Genomic DNA, 16,825 nt, shown 5'->3' with positions numbered 1-16,825 from the left:
CATACAATGGAATATTATTCTGCCTTAAAAGGAAGGACATACCATCACACACTACAACGTGGATGAACTTTGAGGACATAATGCAGCAAAATAAGCCAGTCACGAAAAGGACAACTGTGGATTCCACTTATTTCAAGTATCTAAAGTAGTCAAACTCATAAAAACAGATAGTAGAGTGGTGACTGCCAAGGACTCACAGAAGGGGAAAATGAGGGAAGCTGCTTTTAACAGAGGTTCAGTTTTGCAAGGCAAAAAAGTTCTGGAGATCTGTTGCACAATACTGTGTACATATTTAACACTACTGAACTGTATGTATACTTAAAAATGGTTAAGATGGTAAATTTTAAATTTTTTAGCACAATTAAAAATTACTAAAAAAAAAGTTAACACTAAGAATAAAATATTTTCTAGCAAGCTATGAAGGCTAAACTAGTAAATAAACTCTTATTTTAACTCTATGTGAATAAGGACCATATATTATATGCTCAGTCACTAGGACTGGCATGAGGTAGGTCCTTATGACTAAGTGAACCAAGAGTTGAAAGCAGAACGGTCCTAAGTCTTTAAACAATGGAAAAAAGCAGCAATTTCTAATCACTCATTTGCAGCAGTGGCAGTACTTAGGAGCAGTATTATCTTCAGTGTCCGGTTCTTAGGTTTAAGTGGTTACTTCTTACCAATTACATGGCCACAAGCAAATTATTTAACTTTAGTTACCAGACTGTAAAACAGGTAATATTACCTACTTCAAAAGTTTTATGAGGATTAAAGGAGTTAATCTGTAAAAAGTGCATGAAATGGTGGCTGGCACTTCCTAAATGCTACTACATATGTGTTAGCAATGACTGTTTCTAGAGAACTCTAATGTCTTCATGCCCACATAGCCTACTGGTTCAGAAAAAAGGAGCAAGCCGACTTTTGGAATAAAAAAAGCTGCACCTGATGATGTATTATCCATGACAGATACAGACAATATATGATCCACTGCATCACTGGTGAAAATTTTTTTGGAAAGAAGTTAAAAATGGCCCAACATTCAAATGCATGATGGAGATCACAAGTTGAGAAGTGCTACGAGGCCAAGAGTGATCTAAAGGGTCACAGTGGGCTTGATTCAGAGGTCAGGCTGGATGTTCTGTGTATGGGGTAAATTCTAACAAAGAGAAAGCATGTATTATGTATATACACATTTACAAATCTCATTTTATCCAGGGCTGACTCATCTTGTTTTCCTTGCTTTCTCCTTCTCCATCATCTGAGAATTTACAGTCCACAAGTGCTCATAGGAATGCTATATCTACATGCTAGTTTCCAAAAGCTAAACTAACATGATCCTATAGGTTAGTATCTCCTAACTTTGTTGTACAAAAATCAGTATACTACAGTGTTGTGAAAGATTAGACTAGGATTCTAAAAAAAAAAAAAAAAAAAAAAAAAAAAAAAAAAAAAAAAAAAAAAAAAAAGAACACTGGGCTACGAAAATTAACTGCTTTCTTTCATCTAAGACTTCTGATCCTTTCCATATACTAATGTGAATTGAGACTCTCTCCAAAGAGCAATTCTAACTAGCATGTCCTAAACTGAACGTGAGTATACAATACTTTTTTTTTGGGGGGGGGGGCGGCGGGAAGATACCAAATAAATTTCAAGTAACACACAGTCTTGCAGAACGATGCTCAAGTTAGGCTCAAGTTAGGCACGGTTTAAAATAAACAAATTTGGATACAAATTTGGATACAGTATGACATATTAGCAAGAATCCTAAACTGAAAATCAGGAATCTTGGGTTCAGATTCTGGCTTTGAAACTAACTAGTTGAGTAGCTTCCAATAGGTCCCATGCAAGAACTGTTTCTTCATCTGTTTTTTTGTTTTTGTTTTTTTTAACGTTTATTTATTTTTGAGACAGAGAGAGACAGAGCATGAACGGGGGAGGGTCAGAGAGAGGGAGACACAGAATCTGAAACACGCTCCAGGCTCTGAGCTGTTAGCACAGAGCCCAATGCGGGGCTCGAACTCACGGACCGCGAGATCATGACCTGAGCCGAAGTCGGCCGCTTAACCGACTGAGCCACCCAGGCGCCCCTCTTCCTCTGTTTTTTAAAAACAGGACTAATCAAGATGCCTCCAACCAGGACTGTTAGGTTCGTATTAAGGAGTTTGCAAAATCAGGGAATAAACGTGGCATGTCATTCTAAAGCACCAATTTTGATTAACGGGTCAGAGGGGTGGCAAGCATTTTCATGTTAAAATAAGCATTACTGTATTTTGGAGTAGAATACAAAATACAAATGAGCTTTAAATAAAAATTTTAAAGAAATCCTTAGCTCGGAGAATGCTTTTTAAAGCTTCTCAAAAATTTCTAGCTAAATATTTTTTAAAAAACAGAAGAAAGTGATAGGACTCTCCCAGTGGATTGGTCTGACCCAGTGTGAAGATTAAATTGACCACTGAATGTTTCTTCCAGTAGAGAAACAGGATTTTAGGAGTTTAAGCATTCATGCAAACAGATGGCTTATAGATTCTGAAATTGATGTGATAGGCATATTTTTAGAAAAAAGTTCTTTCACATAATGTGTCTCAACATCCTCCTCCATTCACTGACCTAATTCTTTGCCTCCATATGATACTCTTATTCTGTCTCACTTACTCTTTCCATTTTCAGCATCTTCAGTAATTCCAAACTACCTGATTTTTTTCTTTTGTCTTCAAAGAAGTTTATCAATTGTACTTTTTCTTTTTTAACAACCAATTTTTTGTTTCGCTGATTTTCCTCTATTGGTTTTCTCTTCAGTTTTATTGATTTTAATTTGCTCTTTTTCCCCCTAGTTTCTTAAGACAGAAGTTAGGTTGGCAAACATTTTTTTGGCTTTTTGGACCAAATGGACTCTGTCACAACCACTGCTGTTGTAGCATGGAAGCAGCCATGGATAACACATAATTGAATGAACATGGCTGTGTTCCAAATAAAACTTTTTTTTTAAGTTTCCTTGTAAATTTATTAGAGAGAGAGAGAGAGAGAGAGAGAGAGAGAGAGAGAGAGAGAATATCAATCCCAACCAGGCTCCGCACCGCCAGCACAAAGCCTGATGCAGGGCTCAAACTCAAACTGTGCGATCATGACCTAAGCCAAGATCTAGAATTGGACACTTAACCGACTAAGCTACCCAGATGCCCCTCAATACAAGTTTATAAAAACAGGCAATGAGGTACAGTTTGCCAACCCCTGCCTGACACAGAGGATTCTTTTCTAATGTTAAGTGTTTAAGGATACAAATTTCCCCCTAAGCCCTGACTGAACTGTATCTCACAAATTTTTGTTGTTTTTTAATTTGCACTTAGTTCAAAATATTTATTTCCTTTAAGACTTCCTTTTGACCTATAGATTTAGAAATGTTTGATACTTAATTTCCACACAATTGGGGATATTCCCAGATGTTTTATGGGCCAAGCACATACTTTATATTATTTCTATTCTTTTTTTTAAAAAAAGTATTTATTTATTTCGAGGGAGAGAAAGAGACAGCAAGTAGGAGAGGGGCAGAGACAGAATCCCAAGCAGGCTCTCCACCATCAGTGCAGAGCCCAACAGAGAGCTCAAACTTACAGACCATGAGACCATGACCTGAGCCAAGATCGAGTCAGATGCTGACTCGACTGAGCCACCCAGGCACCTCTATTTCTATTCTTTCAGATTAACAAGTGTCATAAAAATGCCAAATAGGTATAACTGGTTGATGTCATTCAGGTTGTATCTTTATTTTCTATCATTATTGAAGAAAAGAATGCTGAAGTTTTCAACTATGATTACAGATTTGTTCCATTCTCTGTTTAGTGTCATCAGCCCTGGCCTACTGTATATTAAAATTGTTAGGAACATACACCTACTCTAGTAGAATTAGAGGCCTATGATAATAATGATATTATTATTAGAGGCCTATAATGATAATAATTTTATCATTATACAATGTCCTTTATCCCTGACAATGTTCCAACTTCCTTTAGATTGCTATTTGCATGACCTACCCTATTCTACCCCTTTCCTTCCAATCTACCTATGCTTCATATTTGAAAGGAGATTCTTATAAATAATGTATAGTTAGGTCTTGGTTTTTTAATCTGGTTTGTCTTTTACTTGGGTTAGACCATAGTTAGCAACCTGTGACCCATGGGTCAAATCCTCATAGTCTGTTTTTAATAATTTATAAATTTCTAGCCAGACTAACCAAGTAAGTGTGTGTGTGTGTGTGTGTGTGTGTGTGTGTGTGTGTGAGAGAGAGAGAGAGAGAGAGAGAGAGAGAGAGGGAGAGAGAAAAACCACAGATTTTCAATATTAGGAATCAAATCCCTACTAGTCTTCTATACCCATCAAGAAAACCAAAACCAAAAATCCAGAAGTATTTAGTTATAAATCTAACAAAATGTATGTAGGATCCATATGCTAAAAAATGTAATTGTATTCATAGAGTGGAAGACACATACTTTGAAAATGCAAAGGAAAGAGAACAGTCCAAGCAATTCTGTAAAAGAGCAAAGTTGGAGGACTCACATTATCAAATTCAAAACTTACTGTGAACTACACTAATCAAGACAGCATGGCATCAGTGAAAGCATAAACACAAAGACCAATGAAACAAGCTAGCCAGAAACAGACCCACACAAATACAGATAGATGATTTTTGACAAAAGTACAACGGGAGTTCAACAAAGGATAATCTTTTTAACAACTGATGCTGGAACAAATGGATGTCCACACACAAAACATGAATCTTGATACACCTCACACCTTATACAGAAGTTAACTCAATAGGGATCATAGACCTAAACGTAAAACATACATTGTAACACTGAATAGAGATCAAGTAGAACTCTCAAACACTGCTGGTGGGAATGCCAAATGATACAGCCACTTTGGAAAACAATCTGGCAGTTTCTTGTAAAGTTAGATATACACTTACCATTCCAGCTGGCCAGCCCACTCCTAGATATTTACTCAAGTGAACTGAAAGTTCATATTAACACCTGTATATATTCATAGTAACTTCATTCATAATGCTCCAAAACTGGAAACTATGATGAACGTCAAGGTCAATGGACAAACAAACCACAGTAAAATCATACAAGGCAGTACCAGGGGTAAAACCAACTATTGATCCACGCAAGATAATCAATGAATCTTGAATGCATTCTGCCAAGTCAAAGAAGCCAGATCCTAAAGGCTACACACTGTATGATTCCATTTATATGAGATTCTGGAAAAAGCAAAATCCAAAGGATAGAAAATAGTTCAGTGGTTTTGAGGGTATGGGAAAGGGGGTAGAAGAGGATTAGCATGTGGGTATTACATGGGATTCTTTCTAGGATGGTATAACAGTTCTGTAAGGCACTGTGGGGGTAGAAACCTGGTACCATACATTTGTCAAAACCAACAGAAGATAAAAAGTAAACTACATGCAATCCCAGAACTGAATGAAGATGATGACAAATCTAACCATACTATAAGTGTGATATAACCTCACTGAAGAAGGTAAAGAAAAAAGGAAGAGACCCAACTCAATAGCTTTGAAAACACTGGTACTTTAAGGCTAAGAACAAAAAGAACTGCACATACTGTATTGTAATTGGTGAATCTGTTTCTCATGGATGTACAAGTTAGCAATTCAGTAACTATTTTAAATGTATACTACACTTAAACAAGTGTGTAAATATACTTAATGGGAAGCCAAGTTTCTGGTCAGAGAAAGAAGTTATAAATAAGCAAAGTGGAGGAGACTAAAATGAACCCTGTGGCTATAGATCAGAGTCAGAGAAGCTAGTATGAAGTCGTATTTATTTTAGTAATATACAAATACAGAAATTTAGATGTGTGCATACATCGGCTAGTACACATACATATTTAGTGACACCACCTTTTGAGAGGGCCCAGAAGTGCGATACCTGGTAGCAAAGAGCATAGGTGATGCCCTCTTCTTGATTTCTATGTACCATTTTCCAATAAAAGGAACTTAGGAAGAAATGGTTAGTTCCAAGGCTAAGGCAGGGAACACACAAATAAGAAGCTGAATCTGGACAATCTTGTAGTGTCAGACAATAAGGACATGTTTAAAAAAAAGGGGACATGTCAAAAGGATAAAAGGAAACCAACTTGTAAGAGCTCCCAAAAGTCAAAGCTGGAATAATCTGAACATAACAAATAAACAGTATTAAGTTATAGTGCAATTTATAAAGTAAGTATCCACAATGTATTTATTTATACATATAAGTAAGTAGGGAAGAAGGGACAGATTTTCCTTATAAAAGAATTCCAGTTAATAAATGTATTAGGGACAGGGGAAATAGAAAAACCCTCATCTGAATATCACTAGTGAATACTAAAATTAATGGGCAAAACTTTAAAGAGAAATAAGGTATCTGCACAGTCTTCAAGTCTCTCCCCTCAAATATACCAATTACTATGGTGTTTTTTTGCCTATGACCATAAATTCTTTGATATTCTCCTTTTTGACTTTCATCTCTCTTTGAATGTGGGCTAGATTTAGTGATTTGCTTCTAAGGAATAGAGTGTAAAACTAGAAAAATGGTAACTCTGCAGGAGACACCTGGACCCCACTTTAACCAAGGAATCAAAGTTAACATCACCACCACTAACAAGTCATACTGGTATGCGCTACCTCAATACAGTATGACAAGAAAAGCACGTTACACCTCTGTGGTATTATCCCTCCAAATCCATTACCTCAGTCTGTAAGAAAATGTCACATAAGCCCACCCAAACCGAGGGATATTCTAAAAGAAACCTGACCACTACTCTTCAAAAGTGACAAGGCCATGAAAGTCAAAAGAGAAAGCGTCACAGTTTGCAGGACATGAGTAGGCATGGTGACTAAATGCAGTGGGTAGGTACCCTGGACTGGATTCTGGAAGAGAAAAGGGATATATAACTGAGGATATCCGAATAAAGTGTACAGTCTGTTTAATAGTATAGTATTATGGTATACAACACTACGTTGTATACTACACCATATAACATATTGACTGTGTTAATGTAACATATAATATGCTGTCATATACCCATAGTATATGACAGATGTTAGCTTCTTAGTTTTGGTAACTGAAGCCTGGTTATGTCATATGCTAAAATCAGAGAAAGCTGGATAAAGAGTATCTAGAATTCTGTACTACTTTCACAACTCTTCTGTAACCTAAAATTATTTAAAAATAAAAAATTAAGAACTATACATTAAAAATATTTATTTTTGCACATATATATTAGGGAAAAAATTATACTCCAGAATGTTAACATTTTAGGTGGCACAATTAGTGATGATTAAATTTTTAGCTTATGTTTTCTAATGTGCTTGTATAATTAGCATGTTTCACATGTGTAATAAAAACAAAAGTAGGGGGCACCTGGGTGGCTTGTCAGTTAAGCGTCAGACTTCAGCTCAGGTCATGATCTCATGGTTCATGAGTTCAAGCCCTGCATTGGGCTCTGTGCTGACAGCTTGGAGCTTGGAGCTTGGAGCCTGGAGCCTGGAACCTGGAGCTTGGAGCCTGCTTTGGATTCTATGTCTCCCTCCCTCTCTCTGCCCCTCCGCTGCTGGTGCTCTATCTCTCTCTCTCAAAAATAAACATTAAAAAAAAATAAAAACAAACAAACTCGCCCCCACCACCCAAACAAAGTGGGATTATACATACTCTCTGGTAACCTGCTTTTTTCCACTATGAACATCTTCCTATCTCAATAAAAATGCCATCTATATATTCTTAAATTTATTTTTTTTTAAGTTTATTTGAAAGAAAGTGTGCGCGCGTGAGAGAGCGTGAGTATGAGTGGGGGAAGGGCAGAGAGAGAGAGAATCCCAAGCAATCGCCAAGCTAGAAGCATGGAGCCGGATGCGGGGGCTGATCTCATGAACTGTGAGATCATGATCATGAAACCAAGAGACGCTTAAGTGACTGAGCCACCCAGGCGCTCCCCTCCCCCCATCTCTATTCATTCTTAAAGGTTGATTGTATGTGGCTGAATGTATACAATGTGTACAATGAACATGCCTTAATTTACATGGCATACCCTTCAATTGTCTGGAATTTTTCCAAAACTATTTTTTTTTTTTTTACCTCATTTCTAATTCATTTTCTATGAATTTGCCTATTCATATCCTTAACTCTCTTCTGACTTGTCAAATGTTCCTAGTTTGTTTGCTTTGCTACTGTATCTTTTGCTTGGCTAAACAGGGGTTTTATATTTTCATACATGTAGTCAAACCTATGTAACCTTTACGTTTATTACTTCTGCCTTTAGGAAATCTATTAAAATCCTCCTGCATTCTAAAATTATACAACAAGGATAGTGAATTGTATTACTGTCATAATTTTTTACTCCTCCCTCCCCAAGCGAAGAATACACAAGTGGATGCCATGTTCACCCCCAGCAAGCAGATGATTTAAAAAGCATTGCCTTTTCCCCTTTGCTACACAAGTGACATGCTTTGTCAGAAAAGGTGCTTCTCCTTTAGTTGGGAGCATGTGGAAGAGGGCCAAGCAGCTGGCTAGCAGCTGTCAAATGTAATGTGAGGAAGAGGCTTTGTTGTTCTCAGACACTGAGATTTGGGGTTTTTTGTTATTGTTACTGCAGCAACAAAAAGTAAAATAATAACCATCTGTCCTTTCTTTTAGACTTCTTATCACTTATCTTCATTTTTGAGTAAATGGTAACTTGGACGGTGTAGAATTTGGGGAATGACAACTCTTCTCATCAAAGTTCAATTTAAGACAGGCTGTGTTTGAGGTACATAAGGGACATTCATCCTAGGGAGTATGCTCAGGACAGCGCTCCTCTAACTTTTCCACCGAAGTACCCTTAATGGGCAGAGCAAACTAAAAATGGGGATTCTGGGGACACAAGCCAAAATGCCACTGCTGGTGTGAATTTCTTTTAAATTTCTTACCTTACAAATGTTTATTTTGCTCAAATTTTTGTGAACTAAACATTGGAGGAAAGCATTCCAAGTTTACTTCTTGGGGCTACGTATATCTCAGCACACTGGCATGTGCTTTGGTTTGAGAGGCACAGCAGGAGAGCTGCAGGCTGGAATCCGAGAAGCTCCATGCCCACAGGCTTTCGCGCCAGACATAATAGGCTCAAATCTCAGCTCTACCAAGTTTTCTGGTTTTTTTTTTTTAAAGATTTTATTTTTAAGCAATCTTCACACCCAATGTGGGGCTTGAACTCACACCCCCAAGATGAAAAAGAGTCGCATGCTTTACTGACTGAGCCAGCCAGGCACCCCTGCACCGATTTCTTAAAAGGTGTGACCTTGGCAAGACAGTTAACTTCTCTCTGAAGTATAGCTCCTCTGTGAAGTGGAGATAAGCTTCTACTCATTGTAGGTAGAACTAATATGTAAAGAAACTAGGTACAGTGTCCAGCATAAACTGGCCCCTAATATTAAAAGTACCTCAGGAAAAAGGTCAAAGCCAAAATATAGAATCAGGAGACAGCAACATATAGGTGATACCTGAAATAAATACACGGGTATAAATGAACGTCTCAAGGGAAAACTTCAAAAGTAGTCAGAAAACCAGGTGAATAAACCAAAGAAGAGTTCAGGAGAAAAAGTAGATAGACAAAAATGTCAAATATTCCATAAAGGTAAAATGAAAAGAGAATACTAGATTGCCAAGTGAGAAGGAATCTGTACCTTTTAAAGACATAAGAGTGGTGTGGTGGTCACAGAAGCCACATTCTAATGAATGGAAGCTGGAAAAGTAGCAGCAGCAATAACATGGGAATAAAGGGAAAAGGGAACCATAGCAGAGTCAACGGGAAGTTTCCTTATAGTGAAACTAAATCCAAGACAAAGTATTTTATTAAAGAGTCCGTGGTAAGTCAGATAGCTTCCCTGAAGATCTCAGGCCAGCAAAGCTTGTTAGGAACCGCAGCTATGTATGCCCTGTCCCTAACTTGGGGTGTATGTATATGGGGGGAGGGGAGGGGGTGGGAGAGGAAGGGGCAAGACATAAAGTACATGGATAAAAAAGGAAATTTAGTCTGCCAGCCAAATTAACAAGTTTTCATACATAGGCAGCTCTCTGCTATATACAAGAGAGCAGACAAGAAGCTATATGGTGCTGCCTCCTTACCCACTGATTACACCGCCTCTTAGTCTTTTCTATATAAGGGGAAACATTTCTGGCCCACAGAGCCCAACTACATAGACACAACATGAAGTCCTTCTGTTGTTTTTATCATCAAGAGGGCTTATCTTCCATCGGATTGCTCTACTGTGTCTTGATTAGAACTGGTTTCTTTACTAAGCGCTACTGTTTTAAATTTTACAACCTGGCCTTTACTAAAGACTTCTTAATCGGACTTACTTCAAATTTTTGAAAGGGTTAAAGATTTCTTTACAAACATTTTAAAACTGAAAAGATTTAAATACAAAGTTTAATTTATATTTTAAAATATATTTAAATGAATGCAGCTTTTAATGCTTCTGTTATAATTCCTAAGGAAAATCACAGACTGATGGAGCACAAATAAAATAAGCGACTTGGCATATTTTGAACTCTTTTCCTAATATCCCAGAAAAAGCCCTGCCATATCTCATAGCTTAGATGTAATTTACTAACACTCTATAACAGCTAAGAGTATTTTAGGAACAAAAGAGGTTGAACTGAACAGAAACAGGAAACTTCATAAAAACAAATATTTCGAGGGGTGCCTGAGTGGCTCAGTCAATTAAGTGTCGACTCTTGGTTTCAACTCACGTCGTGATCTTATGGTTCGTGAGATTGAGCCCAGCATCAGGCTCTGCGCTTGACGGTGTGGAGCCTGCTTGGGATTCTCTCCCTCTCTCCCTCTCAAAGTAAATAAATAAGTAAGTAAATAAACATTAAAAAAAAATTTTCAACTGAACATTGCAGTTACAAAGTGCCTTTAGAGGAATAGGATACTTGTCCCATAGAGCAGCCCTTTGGGCAGGTGGTGGAATCTCGTTTTACAAAGAAGAAAACCGCAGCTGAGAGGGTTAATGTATTCTTCCAAAGTCACAGCAAAAAGGGCAGTCCAGGACTTGCATCCAGACCATCTAAATTCAATCCCTACATTTCTTTTATCTCATCACAGTGTTTGAAAAATCTTGGGATGAACAGCAGAGGAATATTTTCGCCAATATCAAATGTTTAGATCTTTATATATACCTTTATTTTCATTCTCTTTGCTTTGTCTTAAAGTCATTTCCATATTAAATCCTAAGCTAAATAAATAAAAAATACTAAAGTAAATATAATAAAAACATCTTACTGTTTTTTTATTGACAAAACTACTTACAGCTCTGAATTTACTTTATGAGAATTACTTTACCCACATTTCATAGATTTTGATACGTAGCAATTTCATTGTTGAAGACTAACTCTAAGATTTTATCTAAGAACAAGGTATTAGAATTAATCTATTTCTGAAGAAACCTTTAGGTGTTAAACTGTTAATTTTCAATAAAGATGGTATTCATTAAAACAGTGGCCATCATACATTTACTTTATTACAAGTAACTTACTATAAATGAAACAATTTTAATATCCATACTTGAACCTCTTGATCTTCTCGAATAAGACTTGTCATGAAAAGAAACAATACTTAAATAACCTAGCTAGTTGGTTAGAGCATAGTGAAAATATAGCAGAGTTGTGTATTAAATCTCTCATGGAGAAATTACACAAAAGAAAACCATGAGTAAAGATTGACCCATAATCCCATTAACCATTTCGTAAGTGCTGCTTATTAAATAAAGAAGTTCCAGCAACATCCATCAATTCTACCAGAAAAAAAGCTCAACACCAAGATCATATTCTCAGCAGACTTAAAGACACACGTCTGGCGGAATCTGAAGACGACCTGACCTCCCACAATCTGAGTAAATGCACTGTATGTACCTGTTCTTCATGAGGCGAACCTCTCTCTTTCGTGCTGCTTCTTCAGCAGGCTGTGTAGGAAGTGCTGGGGAGGATGCCATAACAACTCCGGGGGCAATGGTGCTAGTGGGTGCTGTGCGAATCTGGTACGTCTGTACATCTCCAGAGGCAGCTGAGAAGAAAAACCGTGAACGTGGTGTAAAGACACTGAAGCACCGTGACTTGGTAAAACTACGCTGTGTCAATCATCAATCTAAACATACATTTTGGATTGCAAGGGAAAAAAAAGAAGGAATGTGATTGTAACTAAAACATTGAACTAATCAGCCCTCTTTGGGTCATTACTGACAAATAATTTCCAATTTAATGTATTTATTAGTATAGACACGTGGGTGAAAGAGGCCTTCACCTATGTCTTCTGGGTCTTGTATTTATCTTTCATTGGAATGCAGTTCTATTCTGTTAACATGCTTACCAACCTTAAGTCTAAAAGGTAAGTAGGGCACAGCTTGGATGATCTTCCTAGATAGAGTATACTCCTCAATGTCTTCCTTTGATATTGGTAAATTCATATTAAAAAATTTCAAGTAGACTCTTGCCACGACATAAAAACGACCATGATTTTTCATAAAATAGCAAAATGGAAGAGAAAATAAAGCATTATGGTCAACTATTATAAATTTCTAATTGAAACAAAACTGTAAGTATGAAAACGTGTACCACGTGATGCCAATTATATTACTTGTTTTAATGTAAATGCTAATGGCTAAATAAACCGAAGTTTATTTTTCTACCTAAATGATCTATCACTTGTGAAAAGAAACACAACCATTATTTGTCAAACTGCTTCTAGAAACAGCTTAGGAATATGCCCTCCTAAGAATAAAGAACCTAACACTATCTGAGAGAATTTAAAGGTCTGTATAAAATTAGCCATGTTAGTCATTAATTTCAATTAAAATGTGTAGTCTGAGTGGAAAAGATTTATATACTAAACATGTTACCATCTTCAAACTGACGTTCAGAATTCAAATTCACTGACATCCTGCTTTACAATTTTTGAGTACCTGCATGTAAAGTGAAAAGGTGTTTTACTCCCATTAATAAACAAAATATTATCTTCTTCAAATATTATTTGTTTAGTAATAGAATATATTCTGTAAATACATTAGGGCCTTTTAAATAAATGATGACTCTCTAGTTGGGTGTTTTAGGATTATTCAAAAATTATCATCTATGGTGAAGGGGTAAGATGGTCACTACCTAACAGAGGCAAAATATATTATTATTAATAAAAATATTTTTAGAAACAGATTTTAAAAGTATTTCCTCAACATGCAAGTTTCAATCTGGCATAAATCATACTCTTAAAATATTCAAATAGATTCAAAGAAAAACGGTCAACTCCTATCTGTAAAGATTCCTAAGACCAATAAATTATTTAATTTAAAAACTAAAACAAAGCAAAAAAAGCTATTTCTACAGTCATCAAGGATTTAACTACTACTTCTTCTCTATAGACCAGTAGACTTACAAACTGGTATAGGATATTTCAGAACATACTGCTTTCATTTGAAATAAAAAATGATCTTAGAAATTAGGATGTCAATTTCTTGAGTAAGAAGTAGAGAAACAGATTATTTAGTAAGTTCTATACCCAATGTGGGGCTTGAACTCACAATCCTGAGATCAAGATTGCATGCTCTACCAACTGAGGCAGCAAGGTGCTTGGAGCCTCTGATGATTCTTAGCAGTGATTTAATAAAACTCTTATTTGACACATGAATAAAAATGAGGCCCAGAGAGGTGAGTCCTACTCAAGATCACACAGCAAAACTATGCAGTTAGATCTAGAATCTAGCTTTCCTAACTCCTGATTTCACTATCTTTCCTTGTAACCTACCCTTATTTCTCCTATCCCCAAATGCTGGAAGTGTTAAAGAGGTTATATTTTTTAAACTGAAAATAGTTGTTTTTATGCCATGACATTTGGGTCCAACTGGAAAAATAGAAGAGTTTATGGAGAACATTATCTATAATGAAAACAAAATTAACTACATTTTCACAGTGCTCTGCAGTATCATACTTACTTTATCTGAGTTTATAAAATTTTTACCCTTTCAAAGAATTTACCACACCTATGAATTCTGAATTCTCTTACCTTGAACAACAACTTGGTTGCTGGGCACTAAGATCTGCTGTCCATCAGTGGTCTGTGCGTACTGTAGAATGGTAGTGCCCGGCTGAGTGGCAGCTGCATTGGTCATGGTTAATGTTTGCAGGCCCTGTACCCCATCGGTACCATTGTTAGCCAGCTGTATTGCTCCTCCCTGGGTAATGGCAACTAAAACCCAATGGATTTTATGGTTATCAGTTTAATTAATACCATATCAAACTTTTACAACACACTACATTCAGTAGAATAATGTGTAAGACCTGATCTAGGAGAAGTTATTATAGCAAATGACATGGCCAAGAAGGATTTGGTAGGATTTGGTAGACTCAAGGAACTTTCTGCTCAGGAGACCCATATCCTATTGCTAGAATATAAATGCACTCTATGAACCATATTGTAATTTATGTAACCATATTGTTAATAATTTTTTAAAAAATGAATGAAAAATGTTAAATTCCTTTGTAAGTGGTTGGTTCAGAGGAGGTACCACTTTGTGATCCATATTTCCTTTATTCTAGTCTTAATTATGCAATACTTTAATTGTTTAATATTCGCTATCCCACTAGAAAGTAAATTTCTTGAAGGCAGAAAATGTGATTTTTCTTCTCTATTTTCACATAGTTAGCAAAGAAATGGGCAGTAATAGGCACCCAATAAATGGCTGTTTTAATACACAATTAATAAAGCAGTTCAGTAGCGCATTCTGTTCTCTAACTCAGCAAAGCTTAAACTGTAACAAACGTCCACTCAGCGAAACTGATGCATCCTGTGAGACTCATTTATCATAGAGTATCTCGCAAAGTTAAAAATTAGTGCTCAAGATCAATCATTTAGAAAAACTATTTAACTGCTATTTGTTACATATCCAAGCATCTCATACAGGATCCTTTGATTATTCACTAATTAACCACACTTGTCATTCACCTGTTATGAAGCAATCAACTTTGGCTCATACTAAAAGATATTTCACTTTATTAAAAAAAAAAAATGAATTCACCTTCATACTACAGTAGATGGAAAAGTTAAGAGAAAGAGGTAGGTTATTATTTTATTTGAACAAAGCAATCCTTTAGCTACCAGCATTAAGTTGGTGGTTGGATCCTCTCGAGATACTCTCCCTCTTAAAAGTTTTCCAGAAAGAGGACTAAAATCACAGTATTACATATAAAATTGCATAATGGATTTTAACTGAATAAGTCAACATGTCTGACTTATGCATTTTACTTTTGCATTTTACTTTTTTATTTTGTCTGTTAGAAGGGAGTTATTTGGGATCAATTATCTGCCAGCTCTAAGAAACTAATATGCTGAGTCATCTGTATGAGCAACATTGATTAACTACTGTTCAGTCAAGAAATAATAACAGTAAGTAGCTATGATTTGCTTTAGCAAATGATAAATGATACTTATTAGAAATTAAGATACTGGCATTTATAATCCATCTACTTTAGCTAAGTCTGTAAGTTTTACTTCTCTTAGGCAATTAAAAAAAAGAAATATGTAAGAACTGTATTGAGATTAAAATGGCAGGTAACTTGAAAGAATCAGAAGGGGAACAATCAAACCACAATTTCTTCTTGGCTACATACCAATGAACTCAAGGTGGGAGAAAAGAAGTAGGAAACTAGGTATCAGCAGATCTGGGTTCTAGTCCAGGTTCCATCAGTACACTGTTATTTGAATCTGTCATCTCTTCTGTAAAAATATCCGGTTCTAGCCATACTAACTACAACTATAAAAATCAAATGAAGTCATATATATGAAAGTACTCTGAAAACAAAAGTCTGATCCTATCAGACATGTTTTTCTCTGTACTATTTATTTATATACTTGATTATTCCAAAAGGATTTGGGATGGCTTTCAATAAAACTAAATTCATTAAAACAAGAAGAAAAAGATAGAAGTCAAGTAACTGATGTGTCTCTACCACAGAGATTCTACCAGAAAATCTAGAGGAAGAATACAATTAAACATAAACTCAGCTGAGATTCTGAGTAAAGTGAACATGAGGAAAACATCATAGGTTATAGTTGTATTTAGTGAAACAAAAGATTCAAGTTCCAAATGATAGACACTTGTGTTTCTAACTTAGAATTCCTCAAAAAAGACTTTATTTTACTAGGAACAGTGAACAAAGTAATGGATAAAACTACTAACAGCATTAAATTAAAAAAAAACAACAACAAAAAAACAATGTATGGAAGGAATACAAACTGGTGCAGCCACTGGGAAGGGAAATTGGGCAGGATGTGCTTTGATTCAACAATTGCACTCTTTTTAAAAAAAATTTTTTTTAATGTTTATTCATTTTTTTTATTTATTTATTTTATTTTATTTTATTTTTTTTCAACATTTATTTATTTTTGGGACAGAGAGAGACAGAGCGTGAACAGGGGAGGGGCAGAGAGAGAGGGAGACACAGAATCGGAAACAGGCTCCAGGCTCTGAGCCATCAGCCCAGAGCCCGACGCGGGACTCAAACTCACGGACCGCGAGATCGTGACCTGGCTGAAGTCGGACGCTTAACCGACTGCGCCACCCAGGGGCCCCTAATGTTTATTTATTTTTGAGAGGGAGAGATAGCATAATATGGGGCTCAAACCGGGAGATCATGATCTGAGCCTAAGTTAGACACTTAACCGACTATGCCATCCAAGTGCCCCAACAATTCCACTCTTTGGATGCTATCCCACTGAGACCTTATCACATATATAAGAATGTTCATGTCTTACT

General features: G+C 36.2%; 1 protein-coding gene across 6 annotated transcripts in view; it reads right to left on the bottom strand.

The window, feature by feature from the left end:
- The window catches only part of CREB1 (cAMP responsive element binding protein 1), a 60,720-nt gene that overhangs the window by 7,483 nt on the left and 36,412 nt on the right, over positions 1 to 16,825 (bottom strand). For 5 of the 6 annotated variants that reach the window (XM_023259643.2, XM_023259642.2, XM_023259641.2 and 2 more), the window contains 2 exons: positions 14,077 to 14,259; positions 11,937 to 12,087 (listed from right to left, as the gene is read on the bottom strand). In XM_023259643.2, the coding sequence (XP_023115411.1) occupies positions 11,937 to 12,087; positions 14,077 to 14,259 (334 nt within the window). Of the gene's footprint in view, positions 1 to 11,936; positions 12,088 to 12,919; positions 12,983 to 14,076; positions 14,260 to 16,825 lie in introns of those variants that run through there. The other variant, XM_019838539.3, reaches the window with a different exon arrangement.

This window comes from Felis catus, chromosome C1 (assembly GCF_018350175.1).
Source record: "Felis catus isolate Fca126 chromosome C1, F.catus_Fca126_mat1.0, whole genome shotgun sequence".
Lineage (NCBI taxonomy): Eukaryota > Metazoa > Chordata > Mammalia > Carnivora > Felidae > Felis > Felis catus.
This window is presented reverse-complemented; position numbering and strand designations above follow the sequence as displayed.